We start from the raw sequence: 20,192 nt of genomic DNA, 5'->3' as shown, positions 1-20,192 counted from the left end.
GTTTTTCTGTTTGTCTTTTTCATTTTTAGCCATGGCGTTGTCAGTTTGTTTTAGATTTACGAGTTTGACTGTCCCTTAGGTATCTTTCGTCCCTCTTTCAATATAATACAAGATATTGAAAAAATCAAACCTTTGGATTCTATCAACTGGAATACTATATCCTGAATTGTCTTGTCCACTGTATATGTCGCATCAATTAGCGAATGCACATGAATCTGCAGAAATGAAAACAAAAATAACAGGAAAAAAAAAACGATAGTTTTATGAACATTTAAGGTAAAATTTGATTCACACATTCTGATGCGAGTATTCGTAATTTTTATTTCAAACTATACTTTTTATCTTTAATTGTTAGATTGCTTCTGATTTACATACATTTTAATACGTTAAACTTGTTTGTGTCTAATTACATACTGGGTTACTCCATAATCGACAACTATCATTCACATATTTATAATAGTTGTAACAACATAACCATTATCAATGATTATTAGACATACTAGTCTATTTAGGTGATGCACATATGTTTAATGATAGATATATAATCATGTAATTCAAAATGCATTGTTTGTAATAATGATATGGATATCAATATTGCCTCGTCTAGTCTGAGAAATGTCACCAAATTTAATCATAATACGTCATATCCTGTTGCAAACGAAAACAATATATTTGTATTTGACCGTAGTAGGATATACGTCCTGCATTCTAGTGCAACTATTTTGTATACATGGTTGTGATTAGATGGAATTAAGCGTAAAATTCAGTATTTCCTTGTTTCAAACCAAGTAAGCTTGCATTTTGAATTCCGGAATGTATTGACATGTAGTTTCTACAATGATAGGCAAAAATAATTCACATGATGCACTTAACAATTTTCTTTTGATCAAATTCTATTACATTCCGAAGCGTAAAAAATAAAAATAAAAAACGTCTGGTGTTTACGTTTGACATAGAGAGCATGTTATTGACGTCGTTTAGTGCAGGAGCCAAAGAAGATGACAATTTTTGGTGGAATTTTTATCAGTGCATATTTGACACTGATATACTGATTGAAATTGAATTATCAACTTGTGTTGTCACTTTTAGAATAGAGATAACTATTTTGACTTTGAAGCTTTGTGGACGTCAATTGGAAGTCTAACTACCGCAAATACTGTGTCACCAGGTAAACGTAAAATACAACAGTGAAAAAAACGATGAAAGTCCTGAAAGCTTGACATACAATATAGTTATCTCTTAATTGTATTGCAGTTATCATGGTTATAATATGAGACATAAAAGTAGATCTTGATTGTTTCAAAGCACCATTATTTTTTATCTGGTGTTTCGATCGAAAGTATTTTAGAAATTATAGGTTACATGTGTAATAAAGCTTGTAAACTGGAAAAAGGGGGAACATTCGAATACTTCCATTGGTGGTAACTTTTATGTTATGACATTGTTAGCTCACTTTTGTCTTTAATACGTAGCAGAGTTAAACCTTATTCATGTCAAGTATTACCTTTTTTTGAAATACAGATAACGTTTGTTCAATTTTCAGAAAAGTGAAAATCTGTAAAATATATATGGGGGAAAGTTAATGGTTGTATAACACCTGTACCATGCTGTTGCATCATATATATGCCAGCGTTTACGCTTGGTTCGGTCAACTTCATTCCAAACAAACGTTTAATTGGAACTGATTAGTTTCGATTTTTTTAACATGGTAAGAAATGTCCTTGTTACTGAACAAATCGGCCTTAATAAAATTAGAAATATGCATGTATTGGCTTTTATGCTGCACTCGTTCTATTTGAGCAGTCAAAATGCGTTGACTGTATATTTCTATGTCATATACAGTCACTAACCCGATATCAATTTTCCTCATGACTATTTAAATAGAAATTGCCGAAATAAAATTTGATTATTCATACGACCTCTTGAACCTGTTCTTGTTTCCAATGCATACAACGATGCGTGGAACGACTCAACTTTGTTTCTTTTGCAATTATTGGAAAAATCTATTTCATTTGTAAATATTTTTGGTTTGCAACCTACAAATCATTTAGTTTTATGCTTATAGTTGACATTTTACTTCAAACTCAAACGATTTCGTTCACCATCGAGTGGGAGTTTCAACAGGTAAATGTAAATTTCATTGTGTTGTAATTTCTACGCAAGCATGATATGGGGCCTTTGTAAAGGGGATTTCCCCAAATATGTAAATCAAATGAATAACGTTAAGGCAATAAGGATGTACACCTCTGAGGAGCCAAAAATTTCTAGAATTAAACTTTTGTTCTTAACCTGATTTTTGGGTATCAAAGACTGTAACGAAATAATTGGTGAAGACAAAATCATATGGTGGTGCACTTCTTTTTTTGCTACGGCCCTTTGAAAATGCCCAATTTTGATGATTTTCCCATTTTTCATCGATTTTCTCATATTTTTGGGCTATTATTGTGAAAAAAAAAATAGTTCCACAATTAAACTTTTTTTCATACTTTCTAGAAAGATGAAGGGGACCAATCTGAATAAATTCTACTTAAAAAAACCATAGGTAGGTGTTAATATAAGAAAGTTTTATCATATTTTGACGTTTTTTGGTGTGAAATTTACCATGCCGTCAAATTTGTATTTTTGTGATTTTTCTCAGTTTTAAGAACAAAATGCATATTATTTCAGTTTTTTGTTATAAATGATTGAAAAAATACATATCTAAGAACTTTGAAAAGACCAAAATGATATGGGACGTACATGATTCTTGTAAAATCATTTTTTGTATCCCTCATCCATTTTCTCAAAAATTTTGCTAAATTTACTGACTTATTTGGTCGTAAAATTTTAGAACTGGATTACTCAAAAACCGTTCATTGTAAATACACAATTTTTTCACAGGTTATGTTTGATTATAATATTTTTAAAATTCATTGATATTTTCCACTTGTATCACATGTTTTGGAAATAATTCAAGAACGAGAATTCAACGAGACTGAATGCAGTAAAAAGACAATAATAGTGATTTGACTTTACACATCAACGATATAAGGATTCTGCTCGAAACGGGGAAATGCGAGGCTGTGTTTCTAATCCTCATCCTTATGTCTTTGATATGTCAAGTCAATGCACTATTATTGTCTGTTTATGTATTGCAAGGGCCTCTGAAAAGACAATTTGCTTAGGCACATAGCTCATTTTAATAAACAGTCAGGGGCATTACTTTAACAAGTAACATTTAAAATTACCTAAACAAGTAATGTTGAAAACGAAGCCATTTTATATATTACTTATATAAGTAACTTTTTTAAATATTATTTTTATAGGTGTTCAACTATACAGATTTTACTAGCTTTAACAAATTTTCACGGTCATCTGGTTATTTTTCCCATGAAATATGAAATCTAATCTTTCTAAAAAACAATAGTTGCCTTTCTGACGCACTTACTTTTCATATCGACGCTTTTGGGTCAAAGATTGGTCTCTTGGGACTATTAAAATATCGTTTTCCTAAAAAATCTTCAAGGTAGACAGATATAAATAATTAAAAACTTACGAATTAATCAAGACTTGAAGTTATATATAATTTTTAACCCAGAACAATAACATATGTTCCTAAAATAAGTGTTATTACTATGTCTTTCAAAGATGTATAAAATAACTGATTCAAGTAATATTTTTGTCATCATTTTTAAAGTAACCCTTTATCTCTATACTCCTCTAAAATCTAATGAATTCTTCATTTTATGATACAAAAAGATGTAAAAATTCAATTTTAGTGCAATTCAAGTTTGTGATTGCGCTGCTACACTTAAAATTACATTTTCATCTTAGAACTATTAGTTTCATACTATTTTTCATCAACTCAATGCACAGTTATTGAAAAAAGTCAAAAATCCTCATAAAAGAGTTGTCTCTTTGCTCTTCTTTTTGAAAGTATTCCTCAAAATTCGAAGAAAAATAAATGTTTTTTACAGAAAAAATACACATCATTAGAGGGGCGACTTGACAATAAACTTATAATAAAAACAGTTCGATGCACATTCAATCACATTGCTGGTTATTTGAGGATAAATGTAAGCTCTTAACCATATCTCCACGATGCAAATGTTGATTGTACAAGTCTAAATGCCTGAAGAAAAAATCTTGGAATTTGCTTCACTGGTTAGCTTTACCGGTGTGAAAGGGAAAGGGTTACAGAAGATATAAATAATATAGAAAAAAAAAGCAATAACAACCAGCAAAAGTAACATCACTGACATATGAATAATACCTAAAACAAATATAAAGAAAAGCGTTAATTTCAATATCCCGCACAAATAGGCCAGAACCAAGGACATCCCACCATGGATATCCAGCGGTCTCTATAGTTATCAAAGGTATCAGGATTATAATTTAGAACGCCAGACGCGCGTTTCGTCTACATAAGACTCATCAGTGACACTCATATCAAAATATGTATAAAGCCAAACAAGTACGAAGTTGAAGAGCATTGAGGATCCAAAGTTCTAAATACGGCTAAGGTAATCTATTCCCGAATAATAAAATCTTTAGTTTTTCGAAAATTCAGAGTTTTATATTCAGGAATATATAAAAATGACCACATAATTGATACTCATGTCAACACCGAAGTGCTGACTACTGGGCTGGTGATACCCTCGGGGACGAAACGTCCACCAGCAGTGGTATCGACCCAGTGGTGTAAATAGTGACTCATCAGAAAGAGGGATCGGCTGTATAAGAAAACTCGTGACAAAAAATACTCTGAGAAATGATAACAATCAATCGTCAGATACAACGAAGAGTTCATACTGGTAGTGTTTGGAGTCTATTGTTACACCACCAAAAGATAATATCATCGAAAATCCTGTATGAAGAGATTCTGGAAATCCATAAAGCACAGAAGAAGTGATGGAAATAATTGATTGATTGATTGTTGGTTGCTTTACGCCGCATTAGCACAAAAAGGCTATATCGCGACGAGAGCTAATTCGAATATGTTTACAATTTATGAATTAAATTGAATTTATGAATTAAAATGATGGAAATAAAGTTTCACCACTGAAAAAAAAAGATCTACTAAATTCTGATCCTTTGCCAAGGCAAACATACGTAAACAACAGTTCCAGTCTGCATTTACTGAAAACACAAGCTTATAAAACTAGAAATTCCAAAACACGTGGACACAGACATTAAAATAACAGATAATGGTTTATTGAAAATATTAAACATTCTTAATCCACATAAGGCAGCTTGTCCAGACCAAATCACATCTAAGGTTCGAAACAATACAGCCACCGAAATAGCACGAATACAAGTACAAAGCAGAAACTACAGCCCAGTATCCCTAACGTGTATAGCATGCACAATCATGGAACACATAATTTCCAGCAACATCGTGGCTCCCTCAGACACACCTAATAGTCTACATAATATGCAGTGAAGGTTCCGTAATAAAGACTAATTGCTGACGACACGACCAATTACTTAACAATAACAACAGATGCAGATACCACAACACTGCCAGAGGACATGGACAATTTTCAGAAGATACAAGCGCAGTTTGGAACCACCATTAGCAAAACAACAACAAAACATTTAGATGGTACAATGCAGTGGGGCTAGTTATGTTACCAAAATATACTGTAACACATTATCAGTAAACGCCATGATAAAGCATCAAGAGTGGCAACAATTGAAAGAGAAAGATAAACAACAAGTATGTGCATGATGTACCAAATTACTAATTGCCTAAATAATATAGATATAACATCTCGGCTCATTCTTATAAGCAGAGTACCAAGACCAGCTGGTAGATGTTTCCAGGGTCCTCTTTGTGGAACTGATAAAAGGAAAAATGTCATTTTATCCAAAATCCATACGGGGATAGAATGTCTGACCACTTTCCACTACCAACACCCGAGTCTTGGCTGCTTCAAAGCTCGGATAACGAAAAAGACAAAAACACTATTTTTAAAGAGCCCCTGTATATATGATTTCAACCTCCACAAACTGTGTGATTTTTAGGAAAGTGACTAGTCTTTATATAAAAGACGAAAAAATCCTTAAACCAATGTTTTCTTTAATGTGCATGTATAAATCAATTGTATCAGCATCAGAAAAGTTATTCTTTTGTAATGAAATTATCACAAGATTTATCTTATGTCAAACAAAAGAACATATAAACTGACACTATGCTTTAAAGGAATACATAGGAATACGACGGTAATTTTAACTTAAAGTAAACTCGGAGTGATTTTTCACCAGAGATTTAGATTATCAAGGTTAAAAGGCAATAGTAATATACCGCTGTTCGAAAGTTGATAAACCGATGAGAGAAAACAAAAATAACACAGGCAACAGGTGTATACTTCATACGCCAACCGCATATTGTGTCTACATAAGACTAACCAGTGCACTAATGTTAAAATAGTAAACAAGCGAAAGAGAGAGCATCAGCATTAAATGATATAAAAATAAAAGGGGTCAAATTGGAAACAATCAAATTAACTATATTTGAGGGTGGTTACCTTCGTGTAACATGATGTTGTATGCAATATCAGGGTCATTTTTGCAGATAAGTGTAAGATGTATTCAGAATATTTTTAAAACCGATAGACAACTTACAAATTCCCGATTGTACTGTAGTCCAAACTTCAGTTCATTAGCTAGTTTCTTCCAATTCGTCTTTTTCGTTACTTGTCCTTCCTCATAACCCCATATTTTTTTCGCAGTGTATGTAAGTTCGGATAGAAATTTGTCATCGTCTCTGTGAATGTAAACAATATGCTTTTTTCTACTAATACATTGTAATAATATAGTAATACAGTTCATTACAACGATCGAACCATATAGATAACTCCTTTTCTAATATTGGGTTGATTAAAAAATACAAAAAAGGTAAGTTAAAATATCTAAAATAATTGATAAAATACTTAACTATAAGAAAATGAAATGAAAAAGGATCTAGAATCTACAAAGCATATGTGTTACTCGCGAGATCGATATGTATCGTACACATTATACATTTGTTCTCTATTTAATTCTGTATTAGGTTTTCGTTCCACACAAAATTGTTAAAAAAAGATATCGTTTAAGGGCAACCACTCGTGTTTTATATTTTTTTTCATCAGAATTTGCTGAATGAAGATCTTTTGGTGTAGATAGGTTTTGTTGCTTAAAGTTTCATTCTCTTTTTATATATATATATCAAGATAAAAGACAAAGACGCAAAAAATTGTTAAACGTCGTCATTAAATAACAATACTTTCAAATACTAGTTGAATGAGAGACAACAACCCTAATAAGGAGCTGTTTCTATCTTTTTATTCTAGTTTTCTATATTAGATAATTTAGAATTTTACACATTATTTATAAAAGAAGTTTAAGCAATAATTCATGGGGTAGGCTCTTTAAGACAAAATAGTGGCATAAACAGATAAAGGGAGACCACGATGCATTTAACCCTCCATGAATTATTTCAATATTAATAGGACAAATACGGTAATTATTTCAGAAAGAACATCTCTAGGGGAAGGCATTATTTGCCGATCCCATAATCAGATAAATACATGCACTATTAAACTGACGTAAAAGAACGGAGCAAATTAAAAAAAAAATATGATGCTTAAACTATTTAAAAAACATATTTTAGGTTTGGATGAATCTAAATGATAATTGTACTTAAATGCCTAATTTATATACAAAAATAAATTGTATTACACATTTTCTCATCGTTTGCTTACGTTTCCTTCTTGTGATGATTTTCGGTTTCACAATCGTGTATTTTCCCGTAAAATGCCAATTTTCTGACGTCAACATTATATGAGGCAATTAACTCAAAAACTGAATAAAGTCCGATGGCTACTAAAACTGAGAGTTATTCTCGTCGGCTTGCGATTTAAAAAGCCACAGTTGCAAGTAAAGAAAGTGGAATTGCAAGATATGAGGGTCGAGTTGAGAGTAAAAAATTCGACTTGCGAGTTACAAAAGTCGAGCTGAGAGTTATTGAATAAAAGTTGCGAGTAACTATGGTCAATATGCGATAAACGGTGGTCCAGTTGCGAGTTACGAAAGTCAAGTTAGTTGCGAGATATATCGGCCGAGCTGCGAGGTAGAAAATATAAATCTATATTTAAAAGGTATACATTTTAGAATATAAAAAGAGGGTAGATAACAATACCCAAATGACACCCGCTATCAATCAATTATCAAAGTGGTCATAATACATAACAAGACTGGACTCGATTTAGGTGACGTTATACACATATAGATACGATAAACAGTGGCGTATATATATTACATGCATAATGAACGATGTATATATCATTGAATTTAATTAATATTAGGTTACATGAGTTCTTTACGGATATATTCATTTACAAATATTTCCACATATCAAACGCAAAATCATAACAATTCATTAAACACTTCGGTGTTGACATGAATATCGATAATGTTGTCATTTATACAAATTGACTGCTTACAAAACTTTGAATTTTTCGAAAAAACTAAGAATTTTCTTATCCCAGGCAAAGATTGCCTTATCCGTATTTGACACATTTTTTTGGAATTTTAGATCCTCATGCTCTTCAATTTTTCACTTGTTTGGCTTAATAAATATTTTGATATGAGCGCCACTGATGAGTTTTATGAAGACAAACGCGCGTCTGGCGTACTAAACAATTATGAACAATGTTTGTTCTGAAGGAATTAAAAATCAAACAATTCTTAAAAAAACATTAGTCTCTATGGAGTATGAATAATAAATACCCGAAAGTAGAAATATATGTAACTGCTATATTTACCTAGGTAAAACTTTGTGCAGGTGCTCTCGCGACAAGCTATGCATGATATTAAATGGGAGCACATTTGGTTGAGTAAATATGCAATACCCAGCTGATATATCTAAAACTAAATTTGTGTATCAAGGCAGCATGCAGGTAAAAAAGTAAACACATACAGCATGACCTAACTTGATTTAAAAAAAACATGTGTTATAATTGCAAATGACCCAATTTTCCACAAGAAACGAAATGACAAAAACATTTACAGCAATAGGTCTCCGAATGGCCTATTTGTAAAGTCCATACCACATAGTCTCTTCAAAAAGTCACCTGAATGACAAATGTAAAACAATTCAAACAAGAAAACTAACGGCCTAATTCATGTGCAAAAAAATGAACATAAATCAAATACATGATACACCAGGGGTTAAATTGATAAGAGGTACAAAAATCCGCGCACTATGCTAGGACAGGACAAGCAAGGCCAACATACAACAAACAATACAGATCAATTAAATGAGTAGATTGATACAAATCGAACAACATCTATACATTAAAACAGAATGGACGTTATCATGTGCTTGTACATTAAAAAAGAAGACCTTTAGTGCTAAATAAATCTGAACTTACTCGCAGTGACGGACAGTCAGTCCACAGATACTAGCAACGTAAAAATTAATCATGCATCTAAGACTTAATCATCAATCAGTACACATCCAACAACCAATTAAGTAGATAGACGTCATAAACAGACAGATAAGAAATGATCGTGCACAATATCAAGATACATGTATCGATATGTTGTAGATCCATGAATATGTATATGTATAACAATACTATATAGGTTGCTTTTTATATAGTTATAACAAATTAAATATTTATTCAAATTTACTATTATTATAATAAAACTTTTTTATGGAGAAGTTGAAATACAAGTTATCTTATCTATTTTTTTTAAACTAAACTAGCTTACCTTCGTTAAAATCAAAAACGACAAAACAGACGCATGCATGGCGAACTAGTTGTGCAATATAAACACCATCCGATGGTTCGAAAAGACCATGACCATCCAAAACAGGGAAATAGACGAACGAAAATTTGTCTCTTCTGTCGTAAATGTTAACGTTGAGGTGTCCAAGTAAAACTGAACTTCATGTATTTACATCTGGACAAGAATATTATTGCCTTTTACATTTGTTTATTTAAGTTTATTGCCTTCAGCGGTTTATTTATAACATTATTGATTATTGATCGAAAACGTTACAGGGTTTTGTCATACACTGTTAATTATAACAGTACAAGAACAAGTCTGGTATTTAAGGAGAATAATAAGAGCATATTGGAACAACTACAACCTATATTTTTTTTTCTTAGAGCGTATAGCGTATTATAAAATATCGTGTTCCCTTATGATAAATACAATCCACATTATGATCTACTATGCCAGGAATTTACTATCATACAAAGACATATTTCAACAACAAATTTATGCTATATATAAAAAATCTGTTTCAACCTATTTCAACTTTCACCGATACCTATAGTTTACATGTACATGATATATATATACATTACATTTAACATAGTTTAATAAAATTCCGTAAAAAAATGTCTCGATATCGGTTTAACATTCAACCCCCGTCCACTCTCTGAAAATCAGGGACTTCTAAAGAGACGTGAATATTAGTTTCAGCGACAGCAATGGAGCTTCAAATAACATTTCAACGGCATATAACAATACACAAAAATAAGATAATCGTTATAAATGTGCTATGAAGAAAAATACATTACCCTGACAGGGCATGCACATGTAAAATATTATATAGTATAGAAAGAGACCAAATTTCAGACTTTCGCGAATTGCTGCAAACAGAACAGTAATTGTACAAGGACAGTAAGATGAATCACGGTTTAAAGGTGAAAATCATGGTACCTTTGATAACTATCTAAACCGATGGGTTGATACAATTGCCTGTGTACGTTTCGTCGTCGAGGGTATCACCAGTCAAGGAATGCGTACTTATATATTGACATGAGTATTAACTATGTGGTCATTTTTTTTATAAATTTCCTATTAACTAAACTTTGAATTTTTCGAAAAACTAAACAACAATTATCCAAGGAATAGATTATATTAGCCGTATGTGGCACAACCTTTAGGAATTTGGCATCCTAAATGCTGTTCAACTTCGTACTTGTTTTGCTTTCTTAATATTTTGACATGGGCGTCGCTGTTGAGTCTTGTGTAGAGTAAACGTGCGTCTGGCGTATTAAATTATAAACCTAGTACCTTTTAACTATTCAAATATGTTTCGCTCGACTTTAATTCTGCTGCATTGGAGATTAAAGCATGGACTGCATGGACAACTCCTAATTGAAAATCAAAAAAAAAATGCAGCAAACAGTGAGAATTTGTTTTATAAATCCATAATTGTTATTTATCTTCTAGATTATAAAAATTTATCCTAGGATTCAAGCTTTGATTTGGGGATTTTGAGCCCACCTATAGCTAGTTATAACGATATTCTGAATAATTTTTATCAGAAAAAAATAACTCGTGTCGAGTTGTCAACTGCAGTCTAATCTTATTCATTTCCAAACGATATTAATGTCTTTAGCATGTCACCTAAACAATTCTATAAATCAGGTCTATAAAATCGGAGTAACATTTAGAAAAAAAAACCATAATTTTTTTGTAGACTGAAACTTGCGTATGCATATGGAAAAAAACACACAAGGTGCAGAAAGTTAACATGACTCTATATTGGTTAGTTTTTAATATTCATAGCAGCAAAGATGCATGTCGGAAGAAGTCGACATAAATCAATTGAACCAAGTCAGAAATATATTTTTTAGTCATTTGATGTGTTGCAATGTTTGTTATTGCCAATTGATTTGGGACTTTCTGTTTTGATCATTCCTCAGCGATGATTTTATTTTTGCAATTTTACTTTTTGCCATTCCAGAATAAGAAGATTCGAACCGATGATGAATGTGTGTGCTGAAAAAGCTATTTCCAGGGAAAAGAAAATAAATCTAAGAAATAATTTAAAGAAGAACAAAATTAAAGATACCAGCATCAAACTCATAGGTCGAAAGTTAACTGACAACGGTATGGCTAAAAACAAAAACATGAGAAACAGACAAACAATAGCACACATGACAGGACATAGAAAAATGAAGAATAAGCAACACGAACCCAATTAAAAACTACGAGTGATCACAGATGTTTCGGAAGGGTAATCAGACCCTGCTCCACATGTGGCACCCGTCAAGTTGCTTATGTGATAAGAAATCCGGTAAAAAGTCTTATTCAGTAGGTTACATTCATGATCGAGAATAATATTATAGAAACGACGTAAATAACATATATGATATCATTTGTGAAACGGTTATTCCATTACAGACAACCAACTCGTGATGGCGTTCTTAGATTTTACGAAGGGATGATTTCAACTTTATCCTTTGGAACTCTTTGTTTAATAGTTAAATAGCTTCCCTGTGAGCAGCAACCCTTTATCAAAAATTAAATCTAAATTGTTTTGACAACATAAAAAAAAGTTATAAGTGTTGTCAAGGTCAATTTGAAATAACACAGTTGCTAAAAACAAACTATTGTAAAACTGAATCATACCATAGTTTGCTATGGTATAATTTCGGTGATTGAAAATCATACTTAGCAGAAAACTATAGTATAGGTTAATTTACACCTGACATTGTACCCACTTTTGTTAAATAACGATACATTGCACGTGTTACAATGTATAGTCACCAAAAAACGATACAAGACAAATGTATTTTCCATAATCTTTGATACTGTTCCAAGGTAAATTATTGTTTTATTGGTGTTTAATTACAGGGTGTTTTTCGGGTACATGTACCTTATATAACATGCAAGGTAAACCTCAAAACTCTTTAATAAAAACAGACGTCAATGCCGTTTATTGATATGTAATATATATACATTGTAAATTACTAAAACATTGAAAACATCACGTAGCTAAAACTCGACCTTTGTAACTAGCAACTAAACCTTCGTAACTCGCGATTCGACCTTTGTAACTCGCAAATCGAAAAATCGAATTTCAACTCACAATTCGACTTTCGTACATTGTAATTCGCAATACGATGTTCGTACCTCGCAACTAAACTTTTTTATTTTGCAACTCGATATTCAATAATAAGTCGATTTCATTAAAAATCACCATCAAATGTATAGTTCACTTATTTCAAATAGGAGTTGGCCGCCTTATTGATTTTTTTAACTCCATAAATACTCGATACTTGCAACATAAAATTTTAAATTGAATAGCACCTAGTACTTAAAAAAACTTGACTTCGTTTAGACAGTGTCCGTATGCGAGGTGTTCACAATATGAACTAATCTCCGCCTTTAAGTTTTAATTAGAATGAGACCGCGTTTTGTTATGATGTAAACTCACATAAATATACATGAAATTTCGCGGAAACGACAAAAAAAATTGTATTTAACTCCTATTATTTAGTTTAAGTCTGTTCGGCCATCTTGTTTGGCAAGCATTTTCATCGAACATATTTTGTGATCTGAAAATCAAAATGAAGAACTGAGCCAAAATTTGTAAAAGTGGGCGACAATTTTGAAAGTAAAATTTTGAAAATAATGACCTCAGAGGAAAATTCAGAACGGAAAGTCGTTAATCAAATGTCAAAGTCGAAAGATAAAACACAACGAACAAATTGATAACAACTGTCTTATTCCTGAAATTTTTCTTTAGTAAAAACATGCTGAATCAAACCTGGTGTTATGGCTGGCTAAATCTCTCACTTGACAGTCGCAACAAATTCCATTTTATTGACAACGATGCGTTAACAAAACACACAGACAAATAAGTTAGAAATGTCCCAGGTAGGGACACAACAGTCAGATCTATGGTACATTCACTTAAGGGGGATATATATCAAAGAAAAACTAAATGGCATTTAGACCAAGTATATTAGCAGAAATTAAAGACAATAATACACGTATTTACTTAATTACAATTACACAATAACAGGATGTATAAGTTCAGACCCACGAAATGTATGTATCAAGGAAATAACGAAAAGCATATACTAGTAAAATAGGGATGATCTATGTAAAATATATAAGTTAAAGTTAACGGACAACGGACGACGATCACGAATGACGGATGAGAAATGCTCGTATTGTTTTGAGGGTCAAGTGAACTAAAAAGGGTCTAGGTTAAAAGTGTATCTATACAAGAAATCTCCTTGACTACTTTGTATATTGTGAGGATGAGATGGCATTTTTTGTATATAAATGATATATAGAATATCTGCAAAACAGCATACCTAGAAATATAAAAAAAAAACGTATATTGTGTATGATGCAAAATTTCTATGCACGAACGTTTTGCACATTTTTTGATTTTTTAAATGATATTTTAATGAAAAGGTTAAAAGGAAAATGACCCAAAGGAACAAGACGTTAATATTACGGTTATTATAAATGTATGGGGAAAATTTTAAGTACTTAAAAATGTAAGTAAGACGAGAGGTACTCTGCTTGGTCAGAGAAACATCTGTCCATTTTTAAAAAGGGCCTCAAATTATGTTTTATGCCATTTTCGGATTGCATATCTCTTTTAATTTTTTCTTTCAAGTATGTATAAAAAAAACGTAAACACATGAATAGTGTTAACCCATAAAAACGAGAAAAACGGTATAATCTTTAGAAAAAAGAGGGAAGCACGTATAATACACAAAAACAGAACATCAGGCTCCGGTCTAAAACTGATTTAAACAAATTCGGTGAGTTTAAAAGTTGTAGTAGGTACCAACCTTCACCCCATACCCCCAAAAAGTAGTGTCAAATGACAAAATAGAAAGATACACTATAAAAAAGCAATTGAAATAATTTGACTCAATTAAAAAGGAGAACATACACTGAACGCATGAATTTGATTTATTTCACAATGTAAATACAAAATCAATAAAATATAATAAGAGTGAAAGAAATACTGACAGCAGTAGTATACAACTGTGAAATGTGGAAAATATTTATAGAAAGTAAACCATATTTTATGCAATTGCCTTGCCGCCAAAAAGAATATTGTTATTTTTCATAGAATGAGAATAGTATGAGGATAAAATTCTACATGTGTTTCATATTGAATAGAACCTTAGTGCAATCATCTTTATACTTAATTCACATTTAACGGAAACCATGAATCGTAAGAGGATATAATTATTGTGTATATTGAGATAAGTCGATCTCTTTATAAACATGACGAATGTAAAAGAAAATATACTATATCTGTTGTCAAAATGTAAAAAGATTTTCTCATTTTATTACATCATTGAAATAAAACAGCAAATTTGTCATATTTGAATGTTTCATCTTTTTGCAAAATAATCTAAAAGTTTAGTAGATTTTAGCAATATATATTTACACCGTGATTGTCGGCTAATTTGTAGGATTGGAAATCGATTGCTGATGACTGATCGCTAAAACAGAAACGACTCAATTACTGAAGTTACATGTAATACACACTCGTCATTAGCATAAGCTTGAAAAGATGGTTCTTTTGAGAGTGTAGATATACATTTTGTTATTCATAATCATAAAACAAAATAAATTAAATCGGTAACTGATGTATGATACTAGAATACAATTAGCCAGTCAATCATAGGAAGCAAACGATAAATGTTTTTTTTTCAAACTGCATGCAAATGAATATGGAAATAATAGGACTACTTTTCTAGTTTTTCTCTTTTCGATTTTTTTCTTTGTTTACTTCGTTTAGTGGAATTATGACATTGCGAGAAAGGTGTATATGCTAGCTGCATTTATTTGAATACGATGTTTTCACCTTAACGAACAAGTTATTTTGAAATGTTTGTTGATAAACAACATCTGCAAACCATTAATCATCTCTTCTGTGTATTGATTTGGACTGGAATATTTTGAAAAGTGCAGTATTCGAAGTAAAATAGAAAAGTCATCTAATATTTCCCAAAACGAATAAAAGTCAATAAAGCAACACTTACCGTATTTTATGTATACTCATTGCATATCCTTGACAGATGAAGTCCGCTGCATATCCAGACCCATCTATTGCCAAAACAGGATCATTCTTCTTTAAGAAACTCATTGCAAGAGATAAAGATTTTGCATCACCTCCAACAACAATCACTATTAATGGAATTGTCGGGCGACCTATTTCAAAACAACATACATATATATATAACTCTATGTTATGTAGCTGACGAAAGCTGCTTTTTATAAGCAAATGAGATGACCTTTATCTCATTCTAAAATGATACTTGTCATTACATTTTTCGAGCGCTTGTAAAATGAATTGTCTTTGCTTCGAATTATGTTAAAACAAACATGTTTGTTGGATATGTTTTTTTATTGAGACCATCGATTGGTTTTGTTTTCTAGCGCACATTTGATTCATTTAATAGCATCATGGACACGATGTTGATTGATGATTTAAGTGTGTTAACATAAATAAAAAGCAGATAAGACTGCCACACACTTTTTTGATTACTTTTCATTTCATGATAAAAAAAAAAGTATATTAGTGATAATGAAATGCGGAAAGCCCTTACAAGTTTCAAAAGTACACTACCAGTATCACAAAATACCAAATTGAAAATAGTTTAGAAAAAAAGTATTTCATCTTATGTGCAGTCACCGATTCATGTTAATTGATCACTGTGGTAAACTGAAAGTAAATACTGTCGTCATATGACTGTTTTAACAACAGAAGTGCAAAAAAGCTATTGCAGGTTTTATCAAGGTCACATCCGTATTTTTTCAAGATTGTATGGTACCCATTACTTTGCTATTTGGCCTTTGATAAAGAAATTAAAAGAAATGATGAATCAACCCTAGAAATTCTCAGAGGCAATAATGTCTATAGATAAATTTACCATTGGTTTGTTTATATTATGTGCAATGCAAAGCACACCAATGGATATTAGAATGGATAACAATGTGCTTGAAATATATTATGCTTTCAGCAAAGGTTCTCGGAATAGTATATTGTTTCACTGATCACATTAATGTTAGATGTTCTTCGTCGTACAGGTATTGCATTGCACCACGGGCCTTTTTTAATTTGAAGTTAACCTTAATAATTTATCTAGATATAAACATGTATACACATTAGACATTTAGAACGTAAAACTATTTGATTTAATAAGCTAGCTTATGTTTTCAAACAAATAAGTATGAACTTCAACTAACAGAATACAGATTTAATGTTGTCTCTTGTGGAGAGTTGTCATATTGGTTGGTATACCACATCTTCTTTTGTATATTCAATTATGTCTGCGGTACCATTTTAATATGTGTTGGCTTTATAAAAAATGCAATCAATAAAAAAAGTGCTAAACAGGAAGGAACTTTGCTTAACCTTTGAATTTGTTTAGTGTGACCCCTTCGCCGCCTTTAAATGAATTTAGAATGTAAGCCAAATATCACCTAATGTGTTTAATTGGATTTATTATGCATCAATTTGAGAAATTTTGATTTAAGGTGATTACGATTCTTACGAACAAAATGCAATTGCAAGCAAAAGGACAAATAATACAAAAAAAAAATAGTAAATAATCAATTGATGAATTTATTCATGCGTTCAACTATTTGCTTTTTTTTCAACGATAATCTAGTTAAGCGAATATGAAAAGTCATTGTCTTACTTTCTTTGCAATTTTCAAGATCATGTTGGTGTTGTTCTTGGAGTGTGTCTTTTGGTCGCCTATAGTTTTTATCCTACAAGCATTGTTATTTCAATCATAATATATGTTAATTGTAAAAATTGTAAAATACAAATTAGTTTTTATCTGAATCGTAGTTATCAACGATTCTTATCTTCAAATAATAAGATAGTCGCCACAGAGAGGTGACTTGAATATAAGCAGAACATACGTAAATAGACAATACGATTGACAGTATTTTTTGTTTTAAATCAATGTAAAGTGCTTAGACCATAACATAGGTAAAAGGATATTAAAACAGTCATCAATCTAAATTAACTCGTAGTATTGCCACTTTTAAGAAAATATTATTCATATATACCAACTATTTGTTATTAAACTGACTTAGGCAGAATAGTTTACATTGCAAATATAAAAATGGCAACAGTAGTATAACTCTGTTCGAAAGTCATCAATCGATTTAGAGAAACGAATTCCAGAATACAAAATTGAACCTAGGGCCACAGATCACCTATAAGTGAAAAACAACGAAACACTTATGTGAAACAAAAACCAAAACGAGAGTATAATACACACAGAAAGAAACTATAAGGTGACAACTTCCGTATTCCTGACTGGATATTTATCTTTTCAAAATGAATCACACTCTGTTTTGGTAATCACATCCATTGTTATTCATAAATTCTTGATGATATTTTGCTAAACAGATACAAATTGTTAAACCAATTCAGGTTAACTGGATAGTTTACCCCTGGACAGACGTCTACATGATGTCATTAAATATGGTGAAATGACTTCACTTGAATCATGCAAAGAACCTAATCTATCTTAACCAAACGATGTTACATCGGTACTATTTGTATTGCGAATTACTTTACTTTTACGAGGGAAAACATGGCTTGATCCTAACTCACGAAAGGGTCGGGTGCGGATGGTATATAATTTTATCCTGATTATCTTTAAATAAAATAAAATGTTTCATTAGATTCAAGTAAAATGGTTAAATAAATAACAACTTTTCCGCGATAGAAAAAAACATACCCCTCCCCCTTTTCCATAAGCTAAGTGGTTAAATAAATAACTTACAATTTGTCTTGTATTTGGCATACACCGTTATCGGATGGTAACAATACATGTGTGTCTTACTTCATGCAGTTACAGTAATATTGTTATTGTGTATGGATAACAATTTTTAAAAGGTTTATATCTAAATTATTTAGTGAGTTTTATTTCACATTTTAAATGAGCCGCAGGGCGTATTAAAACCTCAACGCATTACAAAGGAATATCCCACTTGAGTGTTGTCGGTAAAAAAGGATACTAAATTTTACAAATCTTTATAAAATTAATATTTTTTGACGGTATATAAGTCAGATAATGCATATTTTAAGGTTTTTCTTGTCGTAGAACACACATTGGGATGTCAGGATTGTTCAAAGAAAGACCTCCCTCCGGTCGGTCTTTCATTTGATCAATCCTGACACCCCTCGGTGTGTTCTACGACAAGAAAAACCTTAAAATATGCATTATCTATAACTTAACTCTAGTGCAATGAATTTTTATCTTACATTACATAGTACCTTTTGTGTGCAGAGTGTTATTCTATACCTTGTGAAAAACACGGATTTCGTATGTTCCTCTATTTTCTAAAATCGCTTCTTCAACAATATTTCCAACAGCTGTATCTTTGCCTTCAGTTATTATCCAAATGCCTTAAATAAAAAAAAATATCAGTAACAATATGCAAATGATAGTGCTACACTCTCGTTGTCTTTATCAGCATGGTAACGTCACATAACAAGTGCAAACAACAATTACCACTTGGATTCAATTAAATCTTATTTATTACATTGGTTGCAATGAATTATTATGATTTCCAAGTTATATAAAAAACCGAAAATTTCACATGTGAAATAGACAATATTTGCATGGAGTATTTCTCATTAAGAATTATTAGATTTGTATCGTATAGGTATAGGAGCAAATTGTATTAATCTGATTTTACAGGAGTGTATTGGCTTTTAGTGACTAAAAGGACAGAAAGGATTCGAGTCAGAATTGTATTGGGCGGTGTTTTTTTTAAGGATTGCTACATTGACGAAGATAATCTCAAACACGGCTTAAATATCTTATACAAAAACAAAGCGTTTTCAGAAAGGTACATCATTCCACTAAAATGGTTATGATCTAAATGAAAGACTAACTTTTCGAAAAAGTGCAATAGTTTACCAAAAAAGGCGTTATTACCATTACAAAGCACACATTTTATATACGTGAAGACTATTATTTTACATCTTCATGCCTTATATATCATGTACTGTAGTACGCCGCTAGATTAAAACTGACGTGGTAAGGTAACACATGGCCAGCGAAAGCTCTTTTTTTTAGAGCCCAGGTGGTCGTGTGGTCTAGCGGGACGGCTGCAGTGCAGGCGATTTGGTGTCACGATATCAAAGTAGCATGGGTTCGAATCCCGGCGTGGGAAGAACCAAAAATTTGCGAACGCAAATTTACAGATCTAACATTGTTGGGTTGATGTTTAGACGAGTTATATATATATAAACTAATAAGATGATTTGCAAATTAATTTAAAAAGCCATAGATCATTTTCTATCAAAAGAAACGCACGCAAGTACACAAATGACTGATTTCTTTTTATAATTTTAAAGTTCGATCGTTTAACCTTTTTAATTCATAGTCGTTTGCAAAAAGGAAACT

The 20,192-nt window shown here is 31.5% G+C and overlaps 1 protein-coding gene across 1 annotated transcript in view; it reads right to left on the bottom strand.

Annotated features, from left to right (window-relative positions):
- The window catches only part of LOC134699835 (transient receptor potential cation channel subfamily M member 3-like), a 59,570-nt gene that overhangs the window by 31,390 nt on the left and 7,988 nt on the right, over nt 1–20,192 (bottom strand). The window contains exons 3-6 of the mRNA XM_063561244.1: nt 19,083–19,186; nt 17,457–17,529; nt 15,795–15,963; nt 6,607–6,748 (exon numbers count right to left, since the gene is read on the bottom strand). Coding sequence (XP_063417314.1) covers nt 6,607–6,748; nt 15,795–15,963; nt 17,457–17,529; nt 19,083–19,186 — 488 coding nt within the window. The remainder of the gene's footprint in view (nt 1–6,606; nt 6,749–15,794; nt 15,964–17,456; nt 17,530–19,082; nt 19,187–20,192) is intronic.

Source organism: Mytilus trossulus, unplaced genomic scaffold, assembly GCF_036588685.1.
Source record: "Mytilus trossulus isolate FHL-02 unplaced genomic scaffold, PNRI_Mtr1.1.1.hap1 h1tg000085l___fragment_1__unscaffolded, whole genome shotgun sequence".
Taxonomy (NCBI): domain Eukaryota; kingdom Metazoa; phylum Mollusca; class Bivalvia; order Mytilida; family Mytilidae; genus Mytilus; species Mytilus trossulus.
The sequence above is the reverse complement of the archived record's forward strand: the minus strand, read 5'-3'. Positions and strand labels throughout refer to the sequence as shown.